Consider the following 20,720-nt stretch of genomic DNA (forward strand, 5'->3'; position numbering starts at 1 on the left):
AAGTTTTTTTAAGGTTTTTTAAAACATCATTTTGTAGTCTAATAATGTAATTGGGCACTCACTCATCTTCTAATATCATACAGTGCCAGCATTTTGATTAAGATGTGGATTTTAGAAGATGCCAGCCAGGCTCTGTTTTGTGGAATAGCTCCCTGTTTTATTTATCTTTGCTTTTGTTACTTCAGTAGATACTTCGTTTTCATTAGAAGCAAGATTTCCCTGCTTGCTTGCTTGCTTGCTTTCTTTCTTTATTTAGCGGACTGATACGCTGCCCATTTGCCTAAGCCTTGGGGCAGCTTACAAATAAATATCATTATTACAATAAAATACAATTGGAGACATCCTGGCCAAAGTTGTTAAAATCGATAAATAAAATCAACAATTAAAATACCGTTTAAATAAAAAGGTCTTGGCCTGGCGCCAAAAAGCAAATAACGACGGTGCCAGGCGGACCTCTCTGGGGAGCGCATTCCATAGATTGGGCGCCACCGCAGAGAAAGCCCTCCTCCAGGTACTCACCCTCCTAATATCCTTCACGGAGGGTTCCCAGAGAACGGCCTCTCCCACTGATCTCAAGGGGCGGGAGGGCATATATGGACGCAAGCGCTCCTTTAGGTAACCAGGACCCAAGCCGTTAAGGGCTTTATAGGTGATAACCAACACCTTGAATTGGGCCCGGACTTCAGTGGGGAGCCAGTGAAGCTGATGGAGGACTGGAGTTATGTGAGCACAACGCCCAGTCCCCGTCAGCAACCTGGCAGCTCTATATTGCACCAATTGAAGTATCCGGAGCGAATTCAAGGGCAGCCCCTCGTAGAGCACGTTATAGAAGTCTAGTCGGGAAGTTACCAATGCGTGTGTCACTGTCACTAGGCAGTCGTTCTCCAGGTAGGGACGCAGCCGGTGAATCAGCTGAAGCTGAAAGAAAGCACTCCTCACCACCGCTGTTACTTGAGCTTCCAGCAAAAGCTCTGGATCGAAGAGCACTCCCAAGCTGTGGACCTTGTCCTTCAGAGGGAGTGCAACCCCATTCAGGACAAGGTCAAAGTCCCCTTCCCCGAAACCCGAACCGCCTACCAACAAGACCTCCATCTTGACTGGATCGAGCTTCAGTTTATTGGCCCTCATCCAGCCTATTACCTCGGCCAGGCACCGGTTCAATACAGCCACTGCCTCACCTGTATTGGTTGAAAACGAGAGGTAGAGCTGGGTATCATCAGTGTACTGATGATTCCACAGCCCACACCTCCTGATGACCTCTCCCAGCCGTTTCATGTAGATGTTAAACAGCAAAGGGGACAAAATGGAGCCCTGTGGTACTCCATGGCATAGCTGCCATGGTGCAGAGCCATAGTCGCCCAGCACCACCATCTGGGGTCGGCCATTGAGATAGGAGTGGAACCACTGCAAAGCAGCGCCTCCAACCCCCAGTCTCACTAGCCTATCCAGAAGGATACCATGGTCGATGGTACTGAAAGCCGCTGAGAGGTCCAAGAGGACCAACAGGGACGCACTCCCCCTGTCTCTCTCCCTGTACAGGTCATCATACAGGGCAACCAAGGCAGATTCAGTACCATACCTGGTACATTAGTTTGCCCAGTGGTGATACATGTCCAACCCTCTGCTCTCTTTCACTCAGCATCTGGATTAACTCTCATGGCAAGCATTACATGGATTCTAAACTCAGGATATTCTTCTGCTACAGTAAACCCCAAGAGGAAAACAATTTAGCAGCAGAGCAAAGACATTTAAGTTAATTATCAAAGGACTTCCTACTGAAAAGTTTTGCCTTTATCTCAGTTTCTGCAACAGATGAAATACATTTGCCTTAGTTCAGAACTACATCCTGACAGATTTATGTAATATTTGCCAGATTAGTGCCTTCAGTTTTTAGTTCAGCAAAAATATACCTTCACCCTGCAAAATGTTTGGAGAAGATGGTCAAGTTGCTGAGAGCAGGCAATTATTTTTTGGAAGCTTTTACCACTCTATGTGCTTTTGACGTGTGGTGCAGGCTGGTTCCATTTTACTTCCCTTCCTCCTCTTCTCTCCCATTCTTCCTTCTATAAGGTGGTGGGTGCCAAAGTGGTGACAAATGCCCGCAGTCCTGGCGCTCGCTGTTATGGCTTCGTCACTATGTCATCTTCCGAGGAAGCAACCAAATGCATCAGCCACCTGCATAGAACAGAACTGCATGGGAAAATGATCTCTGTGGAAAAGGTAAGTTTCACAACCACATGTGATGTGGCAGAGACCCCCAGGAATCCTTGGCCAATGTTGGCCTAAGGCAGTGGTGGAGAAACATAGAAACATAGTAACAGCGAGTCAGAAGGACCCCCCGGGCCATCTAGTCTGACCTCCAGCACCAGCCGGCTCCGCTCATGACATGCCCACCATGTGTATGTCCAGCCTATCTTGCACTGATAGGGGCCTCAACAACCGCTCGTGGAAGCCCATTCCACAGTCTGGGGGTCCTGACTGTCAGGAAGTGCTTCCTGGCATCCAAGTGGAACCTTGGTTCCCTGAGCTTTGCTCCATTGGATCGTGTCCAAGGAGCGTGTCCAATTGGAGAAACCATGGCCTTCTCAATAATATTCAGCTCAGACTGCCTTTGGCCTACCCGGCATGGCCAGTATCAGGGATGATGGGAATTGTAGTACTGGCAGCATCTTTCAAGGCAAAGGTTGCACACTCCTATAGTCATGGTAAAGTGTTTTTGCACTGTATCCCTTTGTGCACATTTCAGTTACAAATTAAAAATGAAAATACACTCCTGGAAGAAGGTGCAGCTACCCTTTCATATCTTTAGAACATTCCTTTCTTGGGCATTCTGTCTCACTTCTTTTCTTTTGTGGAATATGTTCAAACATGCTGCTTAAGCCTCTGCCCCTACCCAATTTATTTATTTTATTCATTACATTTATTTACCAGCCCATAACTCAGAGGGCTCTCTGAGTGGCTTACAATACTATACAATAAGATAAACAGTATATTAATAGCAAATAATGATGCAGGACATAAAAAGTCTCCTGATTGCTCAGTCCTGCTGATGCTGAAATGCCAACTCCAAGCCATCTGTGTAATTCCAGGCCAAAAATGAACCTGCTGGGAAAAGGGCCATATCTGACAAGATACAAAACGAAGTAAAGAAAGAGAAGGACAGACGCCACTCAGCAGACTCTAGATCGGAAAGGTAAAGTTGTGGTAATTTCCGCAGTTCCCCATGTGTGTCAAGCATTAAGGTGAAAAGTGGCCTTTTGCCAGCTGTGAGCAGGGAGAGAAAATAATGCCCGTTTCCCACCTCTGCTTAATTCAGACAAACTGTGGTTTGACCGCAGTCTCAGTTCAGATGAGATGGCAAGCTGTGGTAACTTGAAAGGGTTAGCACCAAAAATCTCTACCAAAAGAGAAAAGTGCGCAGGACAGTCAGCCAGTGCTTCAGAATTACGTCCGGCCGCAGCCTTCTTTAAAGAGACTTTTGGAAGTTCTTACGCTTTTTCATATTACGGTTCACACAGTTATTTTAGCTGTGCCTTTAGTTTATGGTAGGTTTGAGCTGAGATGTGTGTGTGTGTCTGGCCATTTTGGGAAGTGCTCATCTTGTTCTTGTAGATCCCTGAGCCTTAAAAAGGAAGAAAAAGTAGACAAAAGGGATGATTCCAAGAAACTGGATGGAAAAGATGGTGCAGAAGAAAAAGCGGGGAAAGAAATGGAGGAGTCCAAGGTGGTATCCTCTGGACGCTCACGCTCTGTTAAATCTGGTAACTAAAACTGCTGTTACTTTTTTTCCTTTTAAGTGATACAAGCTTGGTGTGGGATGTGTGTGGGAGTTACACAAATCTTAGTGTTTCATAGAGGCTTTCCAAATGGCCACATCCCTTAGAAAGATATGGAAGGAGGTTCTCCACCCCTGTTTCAGCAGAGATCTCTCTCAAAATAATTGAAGACTTTTGGTAGAGGAAGCATGTGGTAAGGTCAGTTTAGGGAGTTGAATTAAAGCATTTGTGAAGATGCTTACACGAAGAGTAATTTGCAAGTTGCTCCATCCATTGCCAACTGTTGCCATACCATTATACCATTGAGAAGCCCTTGGAAGTTCCAAAAGCTCCAGAGAGAGACAATACTCCAGCCTGGCCTCATTTCAGATTTATTTATTTGGTTTTTTTAAAAAAAATCCTGTCCAATTATGTTGTATGTCTCTGGACGGCATAGTGTGTCTCTGAATTCAGTATGGTTGTGGTGTGTTTTCTTGGCCTCTGGCTTTTTCATTCACTCCAGCCATTCTAGTATGACTTAATGCAAACACCTAGTTCTTTTATTGGTTGTCCCTACTGGATGGAAAGGCTTGCTTGATGCTACAATTTATTGTTTGAATTATTATATTTCGTACTTGGAGTATTTGATTCTCTGTAAGTTGCCCAAAGAGTGTTGTTTGGTGGCCATGCAAACATAATCCTTAAAAACCCATTTTTTATCCTGATGCAGCAGAACGATCTTCCCTCAGAAAATATTCTTTGTTGTGTCTCTTTGTGAGTAACAGTTCTGGATTTGTTTCCATCCAGTCAAGAGGCATGTTCAGAACAGTGAGGCACACAGAAACACATTGCTGAGACTCGTCTGAGGCTGGGTAAATTCTGAAAGCAAACTTTTCAGGTCTGCCATTGAAGCATGCTCCCAATTTTGAAAGTGGGCTGATGCTCTTGGAGCTTTGAGAAATGGGGCTTTACATGCTGGGGCATCTCCGAGGAACACTCACTGGCTGTGTGTTTGCATTAAGAACAATCAGTTACTTCCTCTCCAGCTTCTGTCAAGTCTTAAGACTGAGAAAGGTGCCAATTTTGTGTCATAACATTTGAGCATTGCTGTATAAGAGCCTCAGAAATAGGCCTAGCTTGGGTTCTTTTTCCTTCCACTAAACAGTAGGATTGCTGACTTGTTGCTGCAAACAGGCATTTGAAGTGATTTGAAAGCTGAATTGGCCGTGGGCATTTTAAGAGAAACCTGCCTGATTTCTGCAGTGGTTGAGAGTGCAGGGGCTGCCTATTAAGTTACAGTTTTGTGTCAATGCAGCAAGCCGCGGAACTGAGCGGACTGTGGTCATGGACAAATCCAAGGGCGAGCCTGTTATTAGCGTGAAAACCACGACCACATCGAAAGAGAGAGTAAGCCTTTTGACCTTCAGTCTCTGAAACACAGTGGGGTGGAAAGTGGGGAAGTGCCACACTGCACCCTTGTGGCCCTGGTCTGCCAACAAGCGCAGCCTTGCCTTGGCGTCAGGTGCTGCTGCAGCTCTTGTATGTTGGTCTCTCAGGCGATGCAGCCAGCCCCTTGTGTGTGGCTTTCAGCTGAGAGGCCCTTGCCTGGCAGAGACTAGCTTTTCCGAGCGCATGTGTTCTCTCCCTGCATGCAAAACTAGGGTGAGGAACCTGCAGCCTTCCAGATGCTGGGCTGCAACACCCACCTCCCCTGCTTGTATATTCTGGCTGGGGCAAATGGGAGTTGGTGGCCAGCAACACTTGGACCGCCAGAGCATTGCCCTTTGGTTTACAGCTTTGAATGAAAGGAGCCTCTGTTTTCAGGCACCAGGCTAGATGAGCTGTTGGTCTCGCCTGCTGGGACCAGGCTTATGTTCCCAGATGCACCTTGAGGTCATGATGTGGGGCCTAAAATAGCCCTGGTGGTGGTGGGGAGGCTTGAACTGGGTTGCTGGAACACCTCTCCAGAAGCAAAGGTGGGAGCAAATCCTTGTACTCCTTGTCACTGCTGGAAGATGGGCTTAGAAGACTTATTCTGTTTCATAATTTCGCATCCCTATCACCTTCCTCCCTCACCTAACTTCAGAGCACAAAGAGCCACGATCGCAAATCTGAGAGCAAAGAGAAACAAGACATTCTATCTTTTGATAAAATCAAAGAGCAGCGTGAGCGAGAGCGGCAGAGACAACGAGAACGAGAAATTCGAGAGACGGAACGACGAAGGTGGGTTGAAACTCGCCATCCCATACCCCTCAGGCAGGATTTTGGTCTTCCAAAACTCTGATGGACAATCCCAGGCTCTGAAATTTCTTGCCCTTCCACCTAAGCAAGTGTCTAACAGTTCCCTTTTTTTTAGCAAAAAGCTATCTCCTGTTACGGATCTGTTGCGAAGTGCTGCAGTTACTGTGCTTGGCCTGTGCGATTAAGGAAGGTACTTAGAGATACCTCTCTCAGGCTGTGTAATATTAAGGAAAATATAGCTTCATTTGCTTCAGAAGGCTGGTCTGGGTTCTTGGAAGAATGCAGAGGCTTCATAAAGCATCACAGAGCTTGTGGCATAAAGCATCACGGAGCTCGCCCTGTCTTGAAGCAAGACATTCTGCATAGAAAATTGTGAACTCCCAGTTCCAAGGCCAGTCAGAGAAAGCATACATACAGCTGGAAGGGGTAGGAGCTCCTCTCCATCATGGCTCTGCCTTTCACAGGAAGTGCAGGCTGGATCAGTGGCTCTTCTGGTTCAGTTTCAGCATAGCAAATGTTCCTATCTTTTTCTGCACTCTCTCTTAGTTCTTTTTATTGTTGTTTGGGCTTATGGGTTATCAGAGAACTCAAACTGTCTTTTAGGGCCAGGTTCTCAGAAAGCAGTGTCCTCAGCATAAGTTTCTCAAGATACTTTAGATATGGTACTTCAAATGGTGCAATAAAGGAAAGGCAGCAGTAAACGCGTACATTTGCAGGGACCTCTTAGAGGCCTGTAGTGGAGGAGCCTGGCGTATGCTGGCTCAGGACAGTAGTTGTCTTCTGTCACCTAGGGAGGACACCAGCTTGGAGGGGCGGTATCCAGCAGGATCGATGTAAGCCTAAAAGTGGAGCAAGAAAGAAGTTGAAGGGCTGTCTTGTGTTACTGGGGTAGAACTAAAGTAGTTCTAAAGGCCACCTTCACCAGCCCAGGGCAAGTTGCTGCAGCAGACTACAACAATGGATTTCTCTCCCTCCCCACTGTTTGAAATATTCCTGCATTCCTGTAACAGCACTGTTGGCATTATCTGTTACACTGTTGTCACTTGCCTTGGCATGCTTCCGTGCTATCTGCTCAGTTTTAATGGGGCATGCTTAGGAGAGTTAAGTCTCCTGCGCATTTCCCTACCCTCCAACCATCCCATTGTTTCAAGTCCATATTTTAAAGAGCTTGTTATTATGCAGGAGTGCAGTCCTTTGTCTTCTTAACTACTTGCAGGTAGACCAGTTTGAAGATTTTCTCTTTGTGTTCTGCTGATTAAATGCTGCTGATGTAGCTTTTTGTCTTTCCTGAAAAATTCTCATTGCAGTATCTTCTCCAAAAGTCTTTCTACACTCCCTTCACCCATATATTCGCCCCAGCATTTTGCATTTTCATTTCTCTTGCCCTCCCACTCCCGTAATGTGTGTTTTCTTTGTCAAGACTTGCAAGCTGCACGCTGGAACTGCTCAAGTACAAAAGCTCTCAGGTTTTCTTTCTCCCTCTTCAGCAGTAGCAGCTTTCCAACTCTCAGTCTTCAGGGAGCCCTCTCTGCAGCTGCTCACCCGTCAAGCTGTTGTTCCCCACTCTGCTGCAGAGCATTCTGGAGAGGTGGTGGGCAGGTGTGGAGCCCATGGTGAAAGGGTGGCTTGGGGGCAGAGCGGGTTTCTTTTCTGTGGCCCCTGACCTGGAACTGCATGGCAGCTCCTTCAGCAGAGAGGTTGCACACCCCTGCCCTAGAGCCGAGCCAGCACCCTTGTGTAGACAGCACGGGTGCATGGGAAGTTGGGTTTCAGCGCGACAGGCTCATCACTTGGGGAAGTGTCTGCCCTTTGTCTGGTGCATTAAAGAGGTTCTGACTGGATTTGGAGAAGGCCCAAGGCATTGGGTACTGGCTCAGTCAGTGGCTGGGGGCGTTTGTGGAGGTCTGGAGATTTACTCTGTGTCTTTGACCCACACATGAGCCTTCAGTAGCCTGGTGCCCTCCAGATGCTTTGGGCTATTACGCTTATCACCCCGTCCACTGAACACACTGGCTGGGACTGATGGGAATTGTTATCCGAAGCTTGTGGAGGGCACCCCAGACAAAGAAGGTCGGGAGTAAGCCCTATTGAATTCAGTGGGGAACAGGATGTTGCTGTATGTGATGAAGTTACAGAGCGTGACGTTTATTTAGTCTCATAAGCATCTTGGTAGGATCTCAAGATGCCTCTGTATCTCCCTTTAATCTGAATCCGTAAGCAGTCTCAGAGCATTGAATTGTCTCTAAAAGGCCCTCTTGTGTCCAGTGTGGGTATGGTCAGGAGTTGGAAGCATGAATAATTCATCTTAAGAGAAGCAGCCCCCACTGCCACCCAAAATGGAAAGTGCATAGATGCTTTTGGTTATCTTTGGGTGGACTAGGAGCCATGTGGATCTAAGTCACTGCTCTTGTTTGGCAATCCTGCAATGTTTGTTGCTTTGTTTTCCTTTCTTTTCCTAGGCTGCTGCTTTTTATTGCACTCCTGGTGTTTGTACTTCTTGCATGGAATCGTTTTCCTGATTTACTGATCTTTCCCTGGTGTTGTAAATGCTGCACAATAAAAAGACTAAAAAGCAAAATAGCAAGGCAGGGAAATAACAAGGAAAGGGCACAGTAGTGTGGATGTGCAGGACTTGTGCAGCCTGAAGCTTAAGGAGTGCCTGGAACATGGGACTGTGTGTGTTTATGTGCGCACACATACATGCATACGGGAGTAGAGCTGCCCTGCCACAACCCAGTTGATGTGCGCTGCTCACCAGATTTCCCCATTTCCGTCCTGCTGAAAAGGTGTGTCTCCCTTGGGTGCAGGGAGCGCGAGCGCCGAGAGCGGGAGCAGCGCATCCAGGCCGCCCAGGAGTGGGACGTCCGGCAGCGGCTGCAACGGGAGCGAGAGCGGCTCTACCTGCAGCGGCAGCGGCTGCAGCGGGAGCGGCTGGAGCGGGAGCGGCTGGAGCGGGAGAGGATGCACATCGAGCAGGAGAGGAGGCGGGAGCAGGAGCGCATCCAGCGGGAGCGGGAGGAGCTGCGGCGGCAGCAGGAGCAGCTGCGCTACGAGCAGGAGCGCCGCTCTGCTCTGAGGCGGCCATACGATTCTGATGGCAGGTGAGCGGGCTGGGCTGGGGCCCAGAGGAAAGGGGTGTCTTGCAGGGACGGGGGCTACCGTGGCAGCTGCCCATTTTTCAGGAGTGAAATGGTTTGGAATCTACAGTTGCATGTGGAACGGGGAGCAGATGTAGATATGCCTGGTTCAGAGTAACTCTCTGGCCGGGGTGTGTGCCCATCCATCATCTCTCTTTCAAAAGACTCTTACCTGAAATCTTGATTTCCCTCTTCTAGTAGGCTCCTGCATCCCCTCTCCTTGACATTGTGCCTCTGTGGAGCCTCTACCCATCCTAGGGCAGTTTGCCCAAAGTGCCTGCCCCGCCTCCGCAAGCCAGAACATAGCACGGCCACAGGGTGTTGCTACCGAAAGAGACCGCCCTTGAAGAGAGGATGCTGCGAGAGCAGAAGCAGCATGCACTGAGTACTGCAAGTGTCCTCACATGCCCAGGCTAAGAGGATGGGAGGGCATGCATACTTTTAAGCAAATAAACACGGGCACATACTCTGGGTGGCTAGTCAGGACTTTTCATCACTGTTGGAATGCCAAGCAGGATGCCCCTCTTGTAAGGGTCTGTCTCCTTCCTTCCTACTTTCCCACCCTCCCCCGTCCCCCTCCCCTTTTGTAAGGTGCGGCTTAAATATCTCTTGACCATAACAGTTTAAAACCAAAGCAGCCATTAGAAATAAAAGCCTTCAGTGAGTTGTTCAATACACTGTCCCAGCAGGCGTGACGATTCTTACTGGCCAGAGCCAAAGCGGATGACCGTGGATGACAGATACCATTCTGACTTCAGTCGACAAGACCGCTTCCACAGCTTTGACCACAGGGACCGCAGTCGGTACCCGGACCATCCAGTGGACAGGTAAGGCTGCCTCCCCTGGCTGCAGTGTCAGTGGAGGCCATTGCAGTGCGCATTGCGGGAGGGGGTCTGGGTCTTTTGGCGTCACTGGCACGCTGTCCTGGGCAGCCCTTTCAAAGGACTGGATGGGTCCGCAGGAGCGCAGGTACATTTGGTTAAGGATTCTTATCCTGGCACCTCCAGTGAAAAGGGGCAGGTAGCAAGCAGTGCGGAGAAGCCTTTCTCAGCAAGAAACGCTGGAGAGCAGCTGTGGATCCTTTTTGCTTTTCACGCCTATGGTATTAACTTTCTACCAAAAAATCCACTTTACTATATTCTAAGTCTCATATAAATGTCATCAGTATACTTCAAAATGCAAAGTGTGAACCTCCCATTCACGTACTACGAAAGCAGAGAAGGCGTAATGGCTTCATTTCTCCCTAAGCCATAAGTCTTCACATCCCTGATAGATTGAATGGTGATTGTGTGATGTGTCCAGGTGTAGGTAGCATTTTGAGCGTTCTTAGCATCCAGGTTATTCCATTCCAACCCTTGACCAGTTCTCTCTTCAGAAAGCTGCAGGTGTAGTGCTAACACTTTTCCTGTTGAGTTATCCTCAGGCAAGAAGATGCATCTCCAAAGCTTTATCCATTTATGCATATTAATACGGAATTCTTCTCTGCCTGTCTCTCCCTTCCCTCCTTCAGGAGAGAGAGCTCCAGGACAGTACCCGATCGAGATGGACAGGTAAGTCTCTGTTATCTGGTATGCCCTTTGCTGTGCCCCAGAAGGCTCCAGCAGGAGTCTGTGGTATTTTCTGCAACCTGGTACCCCCTGGAGGGACTTGACTGCAACTCCCAGAATTCCTAGCCATGACCATTGTCCTATGTCCCTTCTCACATCTATTCAGTAGTTTGCACTGCCGAAGCAAGGAGTGTTTTTTCTTCCTCTGACTTCGCATAATGCTCCTGCCTTCTCACACAAATTTAGTTTCATTTCAACTACTTTCACTTTCCACTTTTTCCACTTCAGAGCTTCCCACAATTACATTAAAAACAGTGATAGCAATAACCAAATTGACAGTTGCATGACAGTAAAATAGCAAGACCCCAGGAAGCAAAGCATAGCAAAAGCTTATAGCAGACGGGCGAGCACAACCAGGGCAGCAGCGTGTTGAAGCCCAGCAGCCCTGTCTTTGGCTCTCAGCCAGGGAGTCCACAGTTGCCCTTGCTGATTGTAACATTTGCTTGGCATGCAAACAAGGCATTGTGGATCAGGTAGCAGAATTGACTCTCTCTTCATCCCCAGTCAGGTTTGGGTTCATTGGCATGCACATTTCCTTTGCTGTGGCTCTCCAAAATGGGTTCACCACTGACCAAGGCACAAATGTATAATCATAATCTGTCCATTCACAAAAGAGCAAGCATGGTGCTGTTCAATGGAGCTGATTTGCCTGGCCGGCTATATGCAGTCGAGCAGCAAGAAGGCATCAGGGTGGCATGAACAGCCCCTGGGGAGAAATGCCTGTGGTGGCACTTTTAGGGCTGACATGGAACTTCCTCAGGTGGGCAGTCAGGTGATAAACCGCACCTTGTTCTGAGCCATGGTAACAAAGGCGGTGGGGACCCATCTGCTGGCTCTGTCCACCTGTCGGCACAGCCACCCTGCTCTTCTAAGGCTGAGGGTTTGCATCGCACAGCTTGCTCTTCAGTTTGTGGAGCCTTCCCTTTCAGCGCTATCCTGATGAACGACACGGAGGGCCCGACCGCCACTCCCGGGACTCCCGGGACAGCTGGGCAGGTTACGGATCAGAGAGGAGGTTAAGCAAAGGACATGGATTGCCACCCCCGTCCCGGTGAGTGTGTCACAGGGGACAGTCATGGGCTGGGTGTGATGCGCTTTCCAGAATGTGGCTGGGGGGAGTGGGCAGGCATTCCTAGTACCACAATCCAGAAAGTCTGAATAGTTTGCTGAAGAGGGAGAAACGGAATCTAGGGGTGTGTTCCAGAATGGCTCGCGAAGATCCATCACTAAAGGAGAAGGCCGTAGGAGACAAAAGTGGGGGGACAAACTCGGGTGCTGGTCCTGAGTGAAAAGTCCTTCCATGCCAGCAGATTGGAGCTGAAGGTTTCTGGTTTCTCAACAGAGCAAAGGGTCTGGCTCTGTTTCTCTTCTCTTGCTCTGGCCCAGTGAAGTGGCTGTTGCCAAGTGGTGGTTGATGAAATGAGAAGCCCCACAGAGATGGCTTCCCCGTAGAGCTCATGGCTGCCCTATTTCTCTTAGTGTCTTCTTCTAGGGCCAAATGTACCAGTTGCTGCTGACTGGCAGCCACAGACACATCTCTCTGAGTTTCCCTCAGTCACCCTTTAAATTGTCTAAACTGCTGACCATCCCCATGTCTTATGGACAGTGATGTCCCTGAATTTTAATTACATGTGTGAGGAAATTATTCCTACTGTTCCAAAATCTGCCTTGCATTGCACAGCTTTTTCCTTTGCACTGTGTATTTACCATACAGTCCTGATCCCCCTGCCCCATTTTGTGTAGCTCAAGTACTGAAGTAATTCAGTTACGAGGAAGTGGGAGGCAGAGTTTGGACCTAAACATTTCATTCTCCCTGTTATATCATCCCTGATAGTGGGGCATTATCTGATTTGTCTGCTAGGAGGCAGTTCTTTTGATGAAGGACTTGGCTGGGTTGGTCTAGGACAGGGGTCGGCAACCTTTAACACTCAAAGAGCCATTTGGACCTGTTTCCCTCAGAAAAGAAAACACTGGGAGCCGCAAAACTCTTTGACCTCTAAAATGAAGATAACACTGCATATATTGTTTTTTACCTTTATGCTGTGTATAAAAAAAACTATAGTGTGTTGCATTTATGAAACAGATTGGGGGCTGTGGTGTGCCGGCGCAGGTTGCACATCGGAGGCTGTGAGCGATGGAGCCGCAGCAGTGTGATTCAAGAACCACGTGCGGCTCCGAAGCCGCGGGTTGCCGACCCCTGGTCTAGGAGGTCCATCCCAGTTCCTCATGGGGGGCACTCTTCTTTTCTGCTTCCAGATGTCTGCCCCAGGAAAAGTGATGCTACATGCAGGATAACCTTGCACTGTGGACCGTGTTATCCTGTTCAGGGTTCTCAGGGGTAAAACCTAAAAGGCCATGCCCACCCAGCTGTTAAGATCTGGGTAGGAGGCACCTCTGAAAAAGCCATTCCTCAAGTAGGTGAGAGGGATGGTAAATGGAAGAAGGGACTTTTTGGTGCCTGCCCCCCACCTATGGAAGAGCTTTCACAAAGATATTAACCTGGTGCCAATGCTATTTGTTTTTCAGTGCCAGGCAAAAACATTTTTCTTATCCACTCATTTTAATAATTGATTTTAGATGCTTATTAATTTTATTGGGATTTTAGTCAATTAGTATGGGTATCCATCTCACCTTGATGTGTTTTAGAATAACCTTTGTTACATTATTAATTTAACAAGGACTAATAAATTTGTTGTTTATATTTTAATGATGGTTTTTAATGTGTTACTGCACATCTGTAATTTTCTGCTTGTTGTATGCCACGTACGAGAGTCTTTTTGGACTACTTGGCAGCTTATAAATACAAAAAAAAAATTAATAAAACCTGAGCTGTGCGTGCAGATGTTGCCAGTCCTGTGCCTGGCAGCATCTCCAAGGAGCGCAGTGCACTGACCCCCCCCGTGGGGTTTTCCTTTTCCCCATCCAGAGATGGGCGCGACTGGGGGGATCACAGCCGCAAGGTCGAGGGGCATCAGGATCGCTCATGGCCGAGTGATGTGGATGGTGGGATCATTGGACGGGATCATGAAAGATGGCAAGGTAGACATCTGCATTCTGCTTACGCATCAGCCTTGTGATGATCCTCCTCTCCCACTCTTAAGAATGTTATTTCTTGACACGTTCAGATGGCACAAGTTAGCATAGTGTTCCTGGAAGTTTTTCTGTCCGAAAAGGATCCTTGCCCCCCCCCCCCCCCCCCCGCCCATGAGTTCAGGTCTGTAGGCAAAAGGGTCCAGGGTATAATGAGGTTCGCATTCCCAATCCATGAGCATATAGTACAGTGCTTATTTTTCCTGAGAGTGTTAAGGTTAGAAGTCCAGGGTTGACTCCTCATGCTTTTTACTTGGCCAGCAGGCAGTCCCAATCTTGGCACACACCTGCTTGATACAGTTGCAAATGGAAACTACTTGGAAAGGCACTGGCTTTTGCTGTCATGGCCAAGATCCCCACCAGTTTTGCCAGAGACCAGTTCTTAAGCAGGGAGCCCTTCTTAGAAGCAGCTGCAGATCATTGGTAGAACCCCAGGCTGTGCACAAGCAAGGTTCTAAATCCAGTCTGTGGCATCACTGCTTTAAAAAGTGCCTTGGAGAGCCATCCCTGGCCTGGGTAGCCCATTCTGGGCTCTGTGGACAAGCACGCCTGAGTCTATTGAGTAGATGCTTCCTTGTTCTCCTCGACACATCAGGAGGCAGACCACAGGGCCATGCAGGATTTTATGGGCACAGACCTGCATAAGCCTTCAGAAACCTATTGCAGAACCTGGAGGACCCATCCTTGGAGAACGTTCTCCTGGTGGTTCCACATGGACCTTTGGCTTTACCAGAGTCTAGTAGAAGAAGAAACTTCAGTGTGGCAGCCCCACATCTGTGCCAAGTCAGGCAAGCACTGGCACAATTCTGGGAAGCATTCTTTGCTGACCTGCCCTGCTTTTCATGTTCTGTTTTTAATGCATTATTTCTTTGGGTTTTAATCTCCTCTTTTTCCTTGCATTGTTCAATACTGACATCTGCCTAGACTTTGAGACCAATTCTGTAAATAAAGCAACAAGTCAATGAAATCATCCTGAGTCCCCACTCAGAGGGTTTAAAACAAAACATGAAGAACAAGAATTTCTTTGTTGGCTGACTGTCCCTTTTCCTTTTCCTTTGCTAGGTGACAGGAGCATTTCCAGCCAATCAGGGCCTGGCCACATAATGAACAGAGGAGGAATATCAGGGTAAGAGGAGACTTAAAGGGTTTCACCATTTCCATTCCCATCTCCCAGATTCTCTTCACCAAGAACTCAATTTCACAGAACCTCAGGTCACTGCTGAAGTTGTACCATCTTGGGAGAAAAATGTGTCACGTTTCCAGTGAGCTGAAAAAATGCGCAGTACGGGCCACCCTTTGAATAGTTTCTCCATAGGTTGTCTTTTCCTCCAGGCATCCTTTTGGCTGTTTGTGTGATTTTATCCTGGGGACCTGTGTGAGCTTCCTTGCTGGACTCCAGATCTGCATGGGTCAAGACAGGTGTTCCAGGGAAACTAGCAGGGATTCATTCTGTCACCTCAACCCCCTGCCCCATTGCTTGGCTCCTCCAGGAAGATTCCTTAATTTAGGGAGGGTTGAATTGTACTCCCTAGCTCTCCCGGCAGAAAACTTTGGATGGCTCTGTCCCTTCCTTGCTCCTGTTGCCTTGCCCAATTTGACTCTGCAGGAGCCAAATCGGACAGCAGTGTTTCAGTCCCCTTCATGCACCTGTCCGAGACCACGAGAACTGCTTCCCTGTGGCGGGGTCCCATGTTGCCGGTCCAGCCACACGGGGGCAGCCAAGGATGTGGGTTTCCCCCAGGCAAGCAAGTACCCTTTCCCAGAGTAATTGCCCAGCTTGCTCCCATTTCGTTGACATGTCCTTGCATTCTGTATTGCAAGAACCAGCCCAAAGTGCTTCCATTTTCACACTTGTGCTTCTCAAGGTGGGCAGTCTCTTTTCTGCTCTGAAAGCTGCAGAAGTGCAAGTATAGGATGATGGTTGTGGGTTTTATACAGGCAAATTTCAGCCACAAACATACATTTCAGTTCTCACAGCCAGATTCTGTGCACGCTTGCTTAAGAATGCTGGATGTTGTATAACCTAAGCAGAAAGTTACCTTTTGACTTTTGCCCATAGGCGTGGAGGGTTCATGCAGGGTGGAGCCCAGAACCCAGTGGCGCAAGGAGCTAGTCTGCAAAGCAGCTTTGCTAGCCAGGATAGAACGAGTCGACCCAGCGACCCTCGTTTCACCCGGCGCTACTGAATGTTCTTCCATTTTGAATGCTGTGTGGCCACCGCATTGAATTTTGTTCCCTGGTCATCGTCGTGAACATTCACTGCTGAAACAGGAAATCACAGCACCCTCCCGTAGCTTGCACCCAATGTGAATTCAAGTGTGTGTGTTTGTACTCCCCAGGCCAAATATGTTATTCTCTGGATACTGCTCGATTGTTTCAGAGGAAACATTCCATTTTCCATAAACAATAAAGCTGTATTGTATTGTGCTTCTCCTGATGAAGTCTCTGGTGCTGATGGGCTGAGTTGCAGGAATGGGCCAAAGGCTCAGAGAATGTTAAAGCCTTCACAGCCCATCTGCCACAAGGGAAGAGAAAGTTGTCATTCTGGCTGGGATTAAAGTCTTCCACTGCATGGCTGAACAGTAGGAATAGGTTTTACGTGTTTGTAGGAGTTCAGAGGCTGAAGTGAGATGGTATGGACAGTGATCCAAGAGAGAACACCTTGACAGAAAGGTTAGGCAGGGAATGCAGCATGGAAAGAAGGACAGAGAAAGTTAAGGAAGTTGTGGCAACAGGATGCCCCACATAAGAACAGGAGAGCGCGCTTTCCTTGCAGGGAGGTAGATGACTGAGGGACTGGGTGGCTAAACAGCTGGATGTGGCCTGGATAGGAGGAAACAAAGGGGTGGAAATAATGTGGGAAGGTTTCCTCAGCTCAAGACTGCCTTCTCAGACTGTCCGTATTTCCACAAGGTGTTTGGCAGAGGAGGGCCCCTGTCCATCACCTGCTACTTTATTGTTTACGTTGTTTAGTCGCAAAGTCGTGCCCAACCCATCGCAACTTCATGGACAACATTCCTCCAGGTTGTCCTGTCCTCTGCCATCCCTTGGAGTCCACCCAAGCTCACACCCACTGCCCCAATGACTCCATCTAGCCACCTCATTCTCTTCAGTCCCCTTCTCCTTTTGCCATCAATTGTTCCCAGCATGAGGGTCTTCTCTAGTGAGTCCTTCTCAATAGCTGGCCAAAGTATGTGAGTTTCACCTTCAGTATCTGACCTTCTAAAGTGCAGTCAGGGTTGCTCTCCTCTAAGACTGACTGGTTTGATTTCCTTGCAGTCCAAGGGATTTGCAGGAGTCTCCTCCAGCACCACAAATCAAAGACCTCAATTCTTTGGCACTCAGTCTTCCTTATGGTCCAACTTTCACAGCCATACATTACGACTGGGAAAACCGTAGCTTTGATTATATGCACTTTTGTTGGCAGGGTGATACCTCCGCTTTTTGGTATGCTGCCTAGATTTTCCATAGCTTTCCTCCCAAGGAGCAAGTGTCTTTTAGTTTCTTGGCTGCAGTCCCCATCTGCAGTGATCTTGGAGCCCAGGAAAATAAAATCTGCCACTACCTTCATTTCTTCCTCATCTATTTGCCAGGAAGTGAGAGGAACTGATGCCATGATCTTAGTTTTCTTGATGCTGAGTTTCAAGCCAACTTTTGCGCTCTCCTCCTTCACCCGCATCAAGAGGCTTTTTAGTTCCTCTTCAGTTTCTGCCATTAGAGTGGCATCATCTGCATATCTGAGGTTGTTGATCCTTCTCCCAGCAATCTTAATTCCAATTTGTGGTTCATCCAGCTCTGCCTTTCTCATGATGTGCTCTGCATATAAGTTAAACAGGCAGTGGGACAATATGCAGCCTTGCCGTACTCCTTTCCCAATTTTGAACCAATCAGTGGTTCCATGTCCAGTTCTCACTGTTGCTTCTTGACCCGCATATAGGTTTCTCCCATCATCTGCTACTTGGTTCTGGGATAGATTGTGGCGAATAGAGCCATGTAGATACACCTGCAGTGAGCCACCATCTGGAACATTTAATTTCTAAAGTGTGTGTTTTGCTCATTAGCCCATACTCTGCTCCTAAAAGCCCTTAGGATAAATGAAATATGAAATTAATTGGAGTGGGGGATGTAAAAACATTAGTCTGCAGCAACAGAAGTTAGGCTTTAAATTTAATTTTCCACACTGTCCATCAGCCAAGATGGCTTTCTGGGAAGTTTACAAAACATAATACCCAAACATACAATGAAACAGTGATACTAAATCTATGTTCATTCTAGGTAATAACAATAAAACCCCACAGCAGTCATAATTTAGATTAAACCAAAGGTGCAATAGCACTAAAATACAATAACTACCATATCTTTAAAATTACATTAACTATTAAAATAGTGGGCAAATAAAAAAGATTATTGCCTGGCACTGGAAAGAGTAGAAAGAGGGTGCCAGGTGAACCTCTCTGGGGAGTTGATTCCAAAGTCGGGGTGCCACCACTGAGAAAGCCCTTCCCCTTGCAGCCACCCTCTTAGTTTCCTTCAGAAGGAGCTCTCTTGACCACCTTAAGATACAGGTAGGCTTATATGGAGAGAGGCGATCCCTCAGACCAGTGGTTTCCAGCCTTTCCACAGCTGGGGACCCTTGAGTACAGGAAAACCACCTCGGGGACCACTGGGGCAGAAGCAAAAAGCACCATACAACCATATGCATAATACAGTATTCTGTGTATTAGTTTCCAAACAATACCAAAAAGGAAATTCTCCAAAACAACCAGAAACCAAGCAACAAAAAATGCCAACGAAAGAACAAGATACTGAAATCAGTGCAGCATGGCTCCCATCTGGCTCCCACGGAACTGTGCCTCCCTTTCTTGCCCCCCCGGGAGCACTGGTGCACCCCCCACAAACATGATGCTACCGAGGAAGAGGTGGTGGAGCATAGCCAGCCCTCACACCAGTTTGTGGCAAGTGGGATGTGGCCCCCACCCACGGACCAGAAGAAAATCTGTGGACTGGCACCTGAAAACCACTTTTAGATAACCTGGCCCCAAATCATTTAGGGCTTAAATAACAATATTAGAACTATGAATCAATTGGTAAGCAGTGAAGCTGATAGATGACTGAGGTACAGGTTCATATCATCCAGTCCTCGTCAGCAGCCTTGCTGCCCTATTCTGAACCAGGAGGTGTCTCCAGACCATCTTCAAAGGTAGCCTCATGGAGAGCGCATTACAGTAATCCCAGCCAGAGGTTACCAGAGCATGGATTAATGTTGGTAGGTTCTGTCTGTCCAGATAGGCTCACAGTTGGTGAATCAGCTTAAGCTGTCAGAAGGTCCTCTGGAACATGATCCCACAACATACCGTGTTTCCCTGAAAATAGAATCTAACCAGAAAATAAGCCCTAGCATGATTTTTCAGGATGCTCCTTATATAAGCCCTACCTCCAAAATAAGCCCCAGTTAAGATTGTCAGCCAGATGGATGGGGAAACACGATAGTAGGTCCGTTGCAACACACGATAGATGTATTGAATTATCAAATAATAAGATTAATATATAATTAAATATAATAATACTTAAATGATAATATAATTGTTGTCGCTAGTCGCGAAGTCGTGTCCAACCCATTGGGACCTCATGAACAACATTCCTCCAGGCCCTCCTGTCCTCCACCATCCCCCGGAGTCCACCCAAGCTCACGCCGACTGCTTCAGTGACTTCAAACGCCTATGTAAACAGATGAATGTGAGACTTCTTGCAAATGACCAATCAGAGTACAGTGTGAGGTTCTGGGGCAGCACCAGGGCTCCCCCTTCTGTCCAGGGACCAATATAGCAGCTCAGGTCCTGCAACCACCCTGGTGCTGCCCCAGAACCTCACAGACACAACACAATAATAATGTTGTGTGTTGTAATGGACATATTTAATGCATGGATGCAAAATGTAGGATGGCTGCAAAAAGAAAGAGCTATTCTGTTGAGTACCAGAAAGGAATCATGGAGGACTCTCAGGGCAAGAATCTTAAGGCTTTTGTAAGAAAAAAAATAAGACATCACCTGAAAATAAGCCCTAGTGTGTCTTTTGGAGCAAAAATTAATACAAGACCCAGACTTATTTTTGGGTATTAGGTCCTGGTCAGAATGGAAAATGTTGACTCTTTTTGCCCTCCATCTCCCATCTCCCAGGACCAGTATTGCACATGGTGGGCATGTCGTGAGTGGGGCCAGCTGGAGCCACAGGTCAGACTATATGGCCTGGGAAGCCGCTTCTGACTCGCTTTATTTCTATGTTTCTATATGACCAGGCAGCTTCAGAGGGGGAGCTGCAACTCCAGCCTCCACCCACCCACCCTTGGAGCTCACTGTCAGTTTTGAGGTGGAGTTCTAGAGCTCGAACCTTCAGGGGCTTTTTAAAAATTTAAGTCCAGCACTTTGAATTGTGCCCTGAAGCAATTTCGTTTCTTATATTTCCCTTCAGCCAAATGCATCCAAAAGAACGTCAGTCATCATAAATCCAGCAATGAAGTATCAGTCAAAGTAGATTAAGGCAGCATCTGAAAACCCTGAGCATTTTTTAACACTGCCCTTCACCCAGGCAATTCTTTCTGGGGGAAGGAGTTCTGTAAGAAGGGCTCCAACCAAGGAAAGACCTTCTTCCCCACTTGCTTCCTGCCTTCCCAGTGTTGGTGACCTCAGTGAGAATGTGGAAGTTAATGCTAACCCTGGAAATTTGCCCAATTTCTGAACGCTCTTCAAAGGCAGGCCTACTATAAAGCATGCATTCTAGTTGTCCAAGTAGGAAATTCACTGAGAAGGTGAGAATTTCCGGAGAAATGTTATTCCCATCCAGAAAATGTTATTCCCCCTCTTCTAACATAGAAAGCTAAAGCTGTGCATGCA

At 47.6% G+C, this 20,720-nt stretch overlaps 1 protein-coding gene across 5 annotated transcripts in view; it reads left to right on the plus strand.

The window, feature by feature from the left end:
* LOC123016859 (scaffold attachment factor B1-like) overlaps positions 1-16,257 on the plus strand; it is a 28,562-nt gene extending 12,305 nt beyond the window's left edge. For 3 of the 5 annotated variants that reach the window (XM_044417545.1, XM_044417547.1, XM_044417548.1), the window contains 12 exons: positions 2,071-2,220; positions 3,090-3,193; positions 3,613-3,761; positions 5,071-5,162; positions 5,842-5,978; positions 8,804-9,097; positions 9,820-9,960; positions 10,644-10,683; positions 11,670-11,791; positions 13,667-13,779; positions 14,893-14,956; positions 15,890-16,257. In XM_044417545.1, coding sequence (XP_044273480.1) covers positions 2,071-2,220; positions 3,090-3,193; positions 3,613-3,761; positions 5,071-5,162; positions 5,842-5,978; positions 8,804-9,097; positions 9,820-9,960; positions 10,644-10,683; positions 11,670-11,791; positions 13,667-13,779; positions 14,893-14,956; positions 15,890-16,016 — 1,533 coding nt within the window. In that variant the 3' untranslated portion in view covers positions 16,017-16,257. The remainder of the gene's footprint in view (positions 1-2,070; positions 2,221-3,089; positions 3,194-3,612; positions 3,762-5,070; positions 5,163-5,841; positions 5,979-8,803; positions 9,098-9,819; positions 9,961-10,643; positions 10,684-11,669; positions 11,792-13,666; positions 13,780-14,892; positions 14,957-15,889) is intronic. The other 2 variants (XM_044417546.1, XM_044417549.1) reach the window with 1 other exon arrangement.
* The last annotated feature ends 4,463 nt before the right edge of the window (positions 16,258-20,720 follow it).

The sequence above is a fragment of the Varanus komodoensis genome, unplaced genomic scaffold, assembly GCF_004798865.1.
Source record: "Varanus komodoensis strain SLA01 unplaced genomic scaffold, ASM479886v1 scaffold89, whole genome shotgun sequence".
NCBI classification, from domain to species: domain Eukaryota; kingdom Metazoa; phylum Chordata; class Lepidosauria; order Squamata; family Varanidae; genus Varanus; species Varanus komodoensis.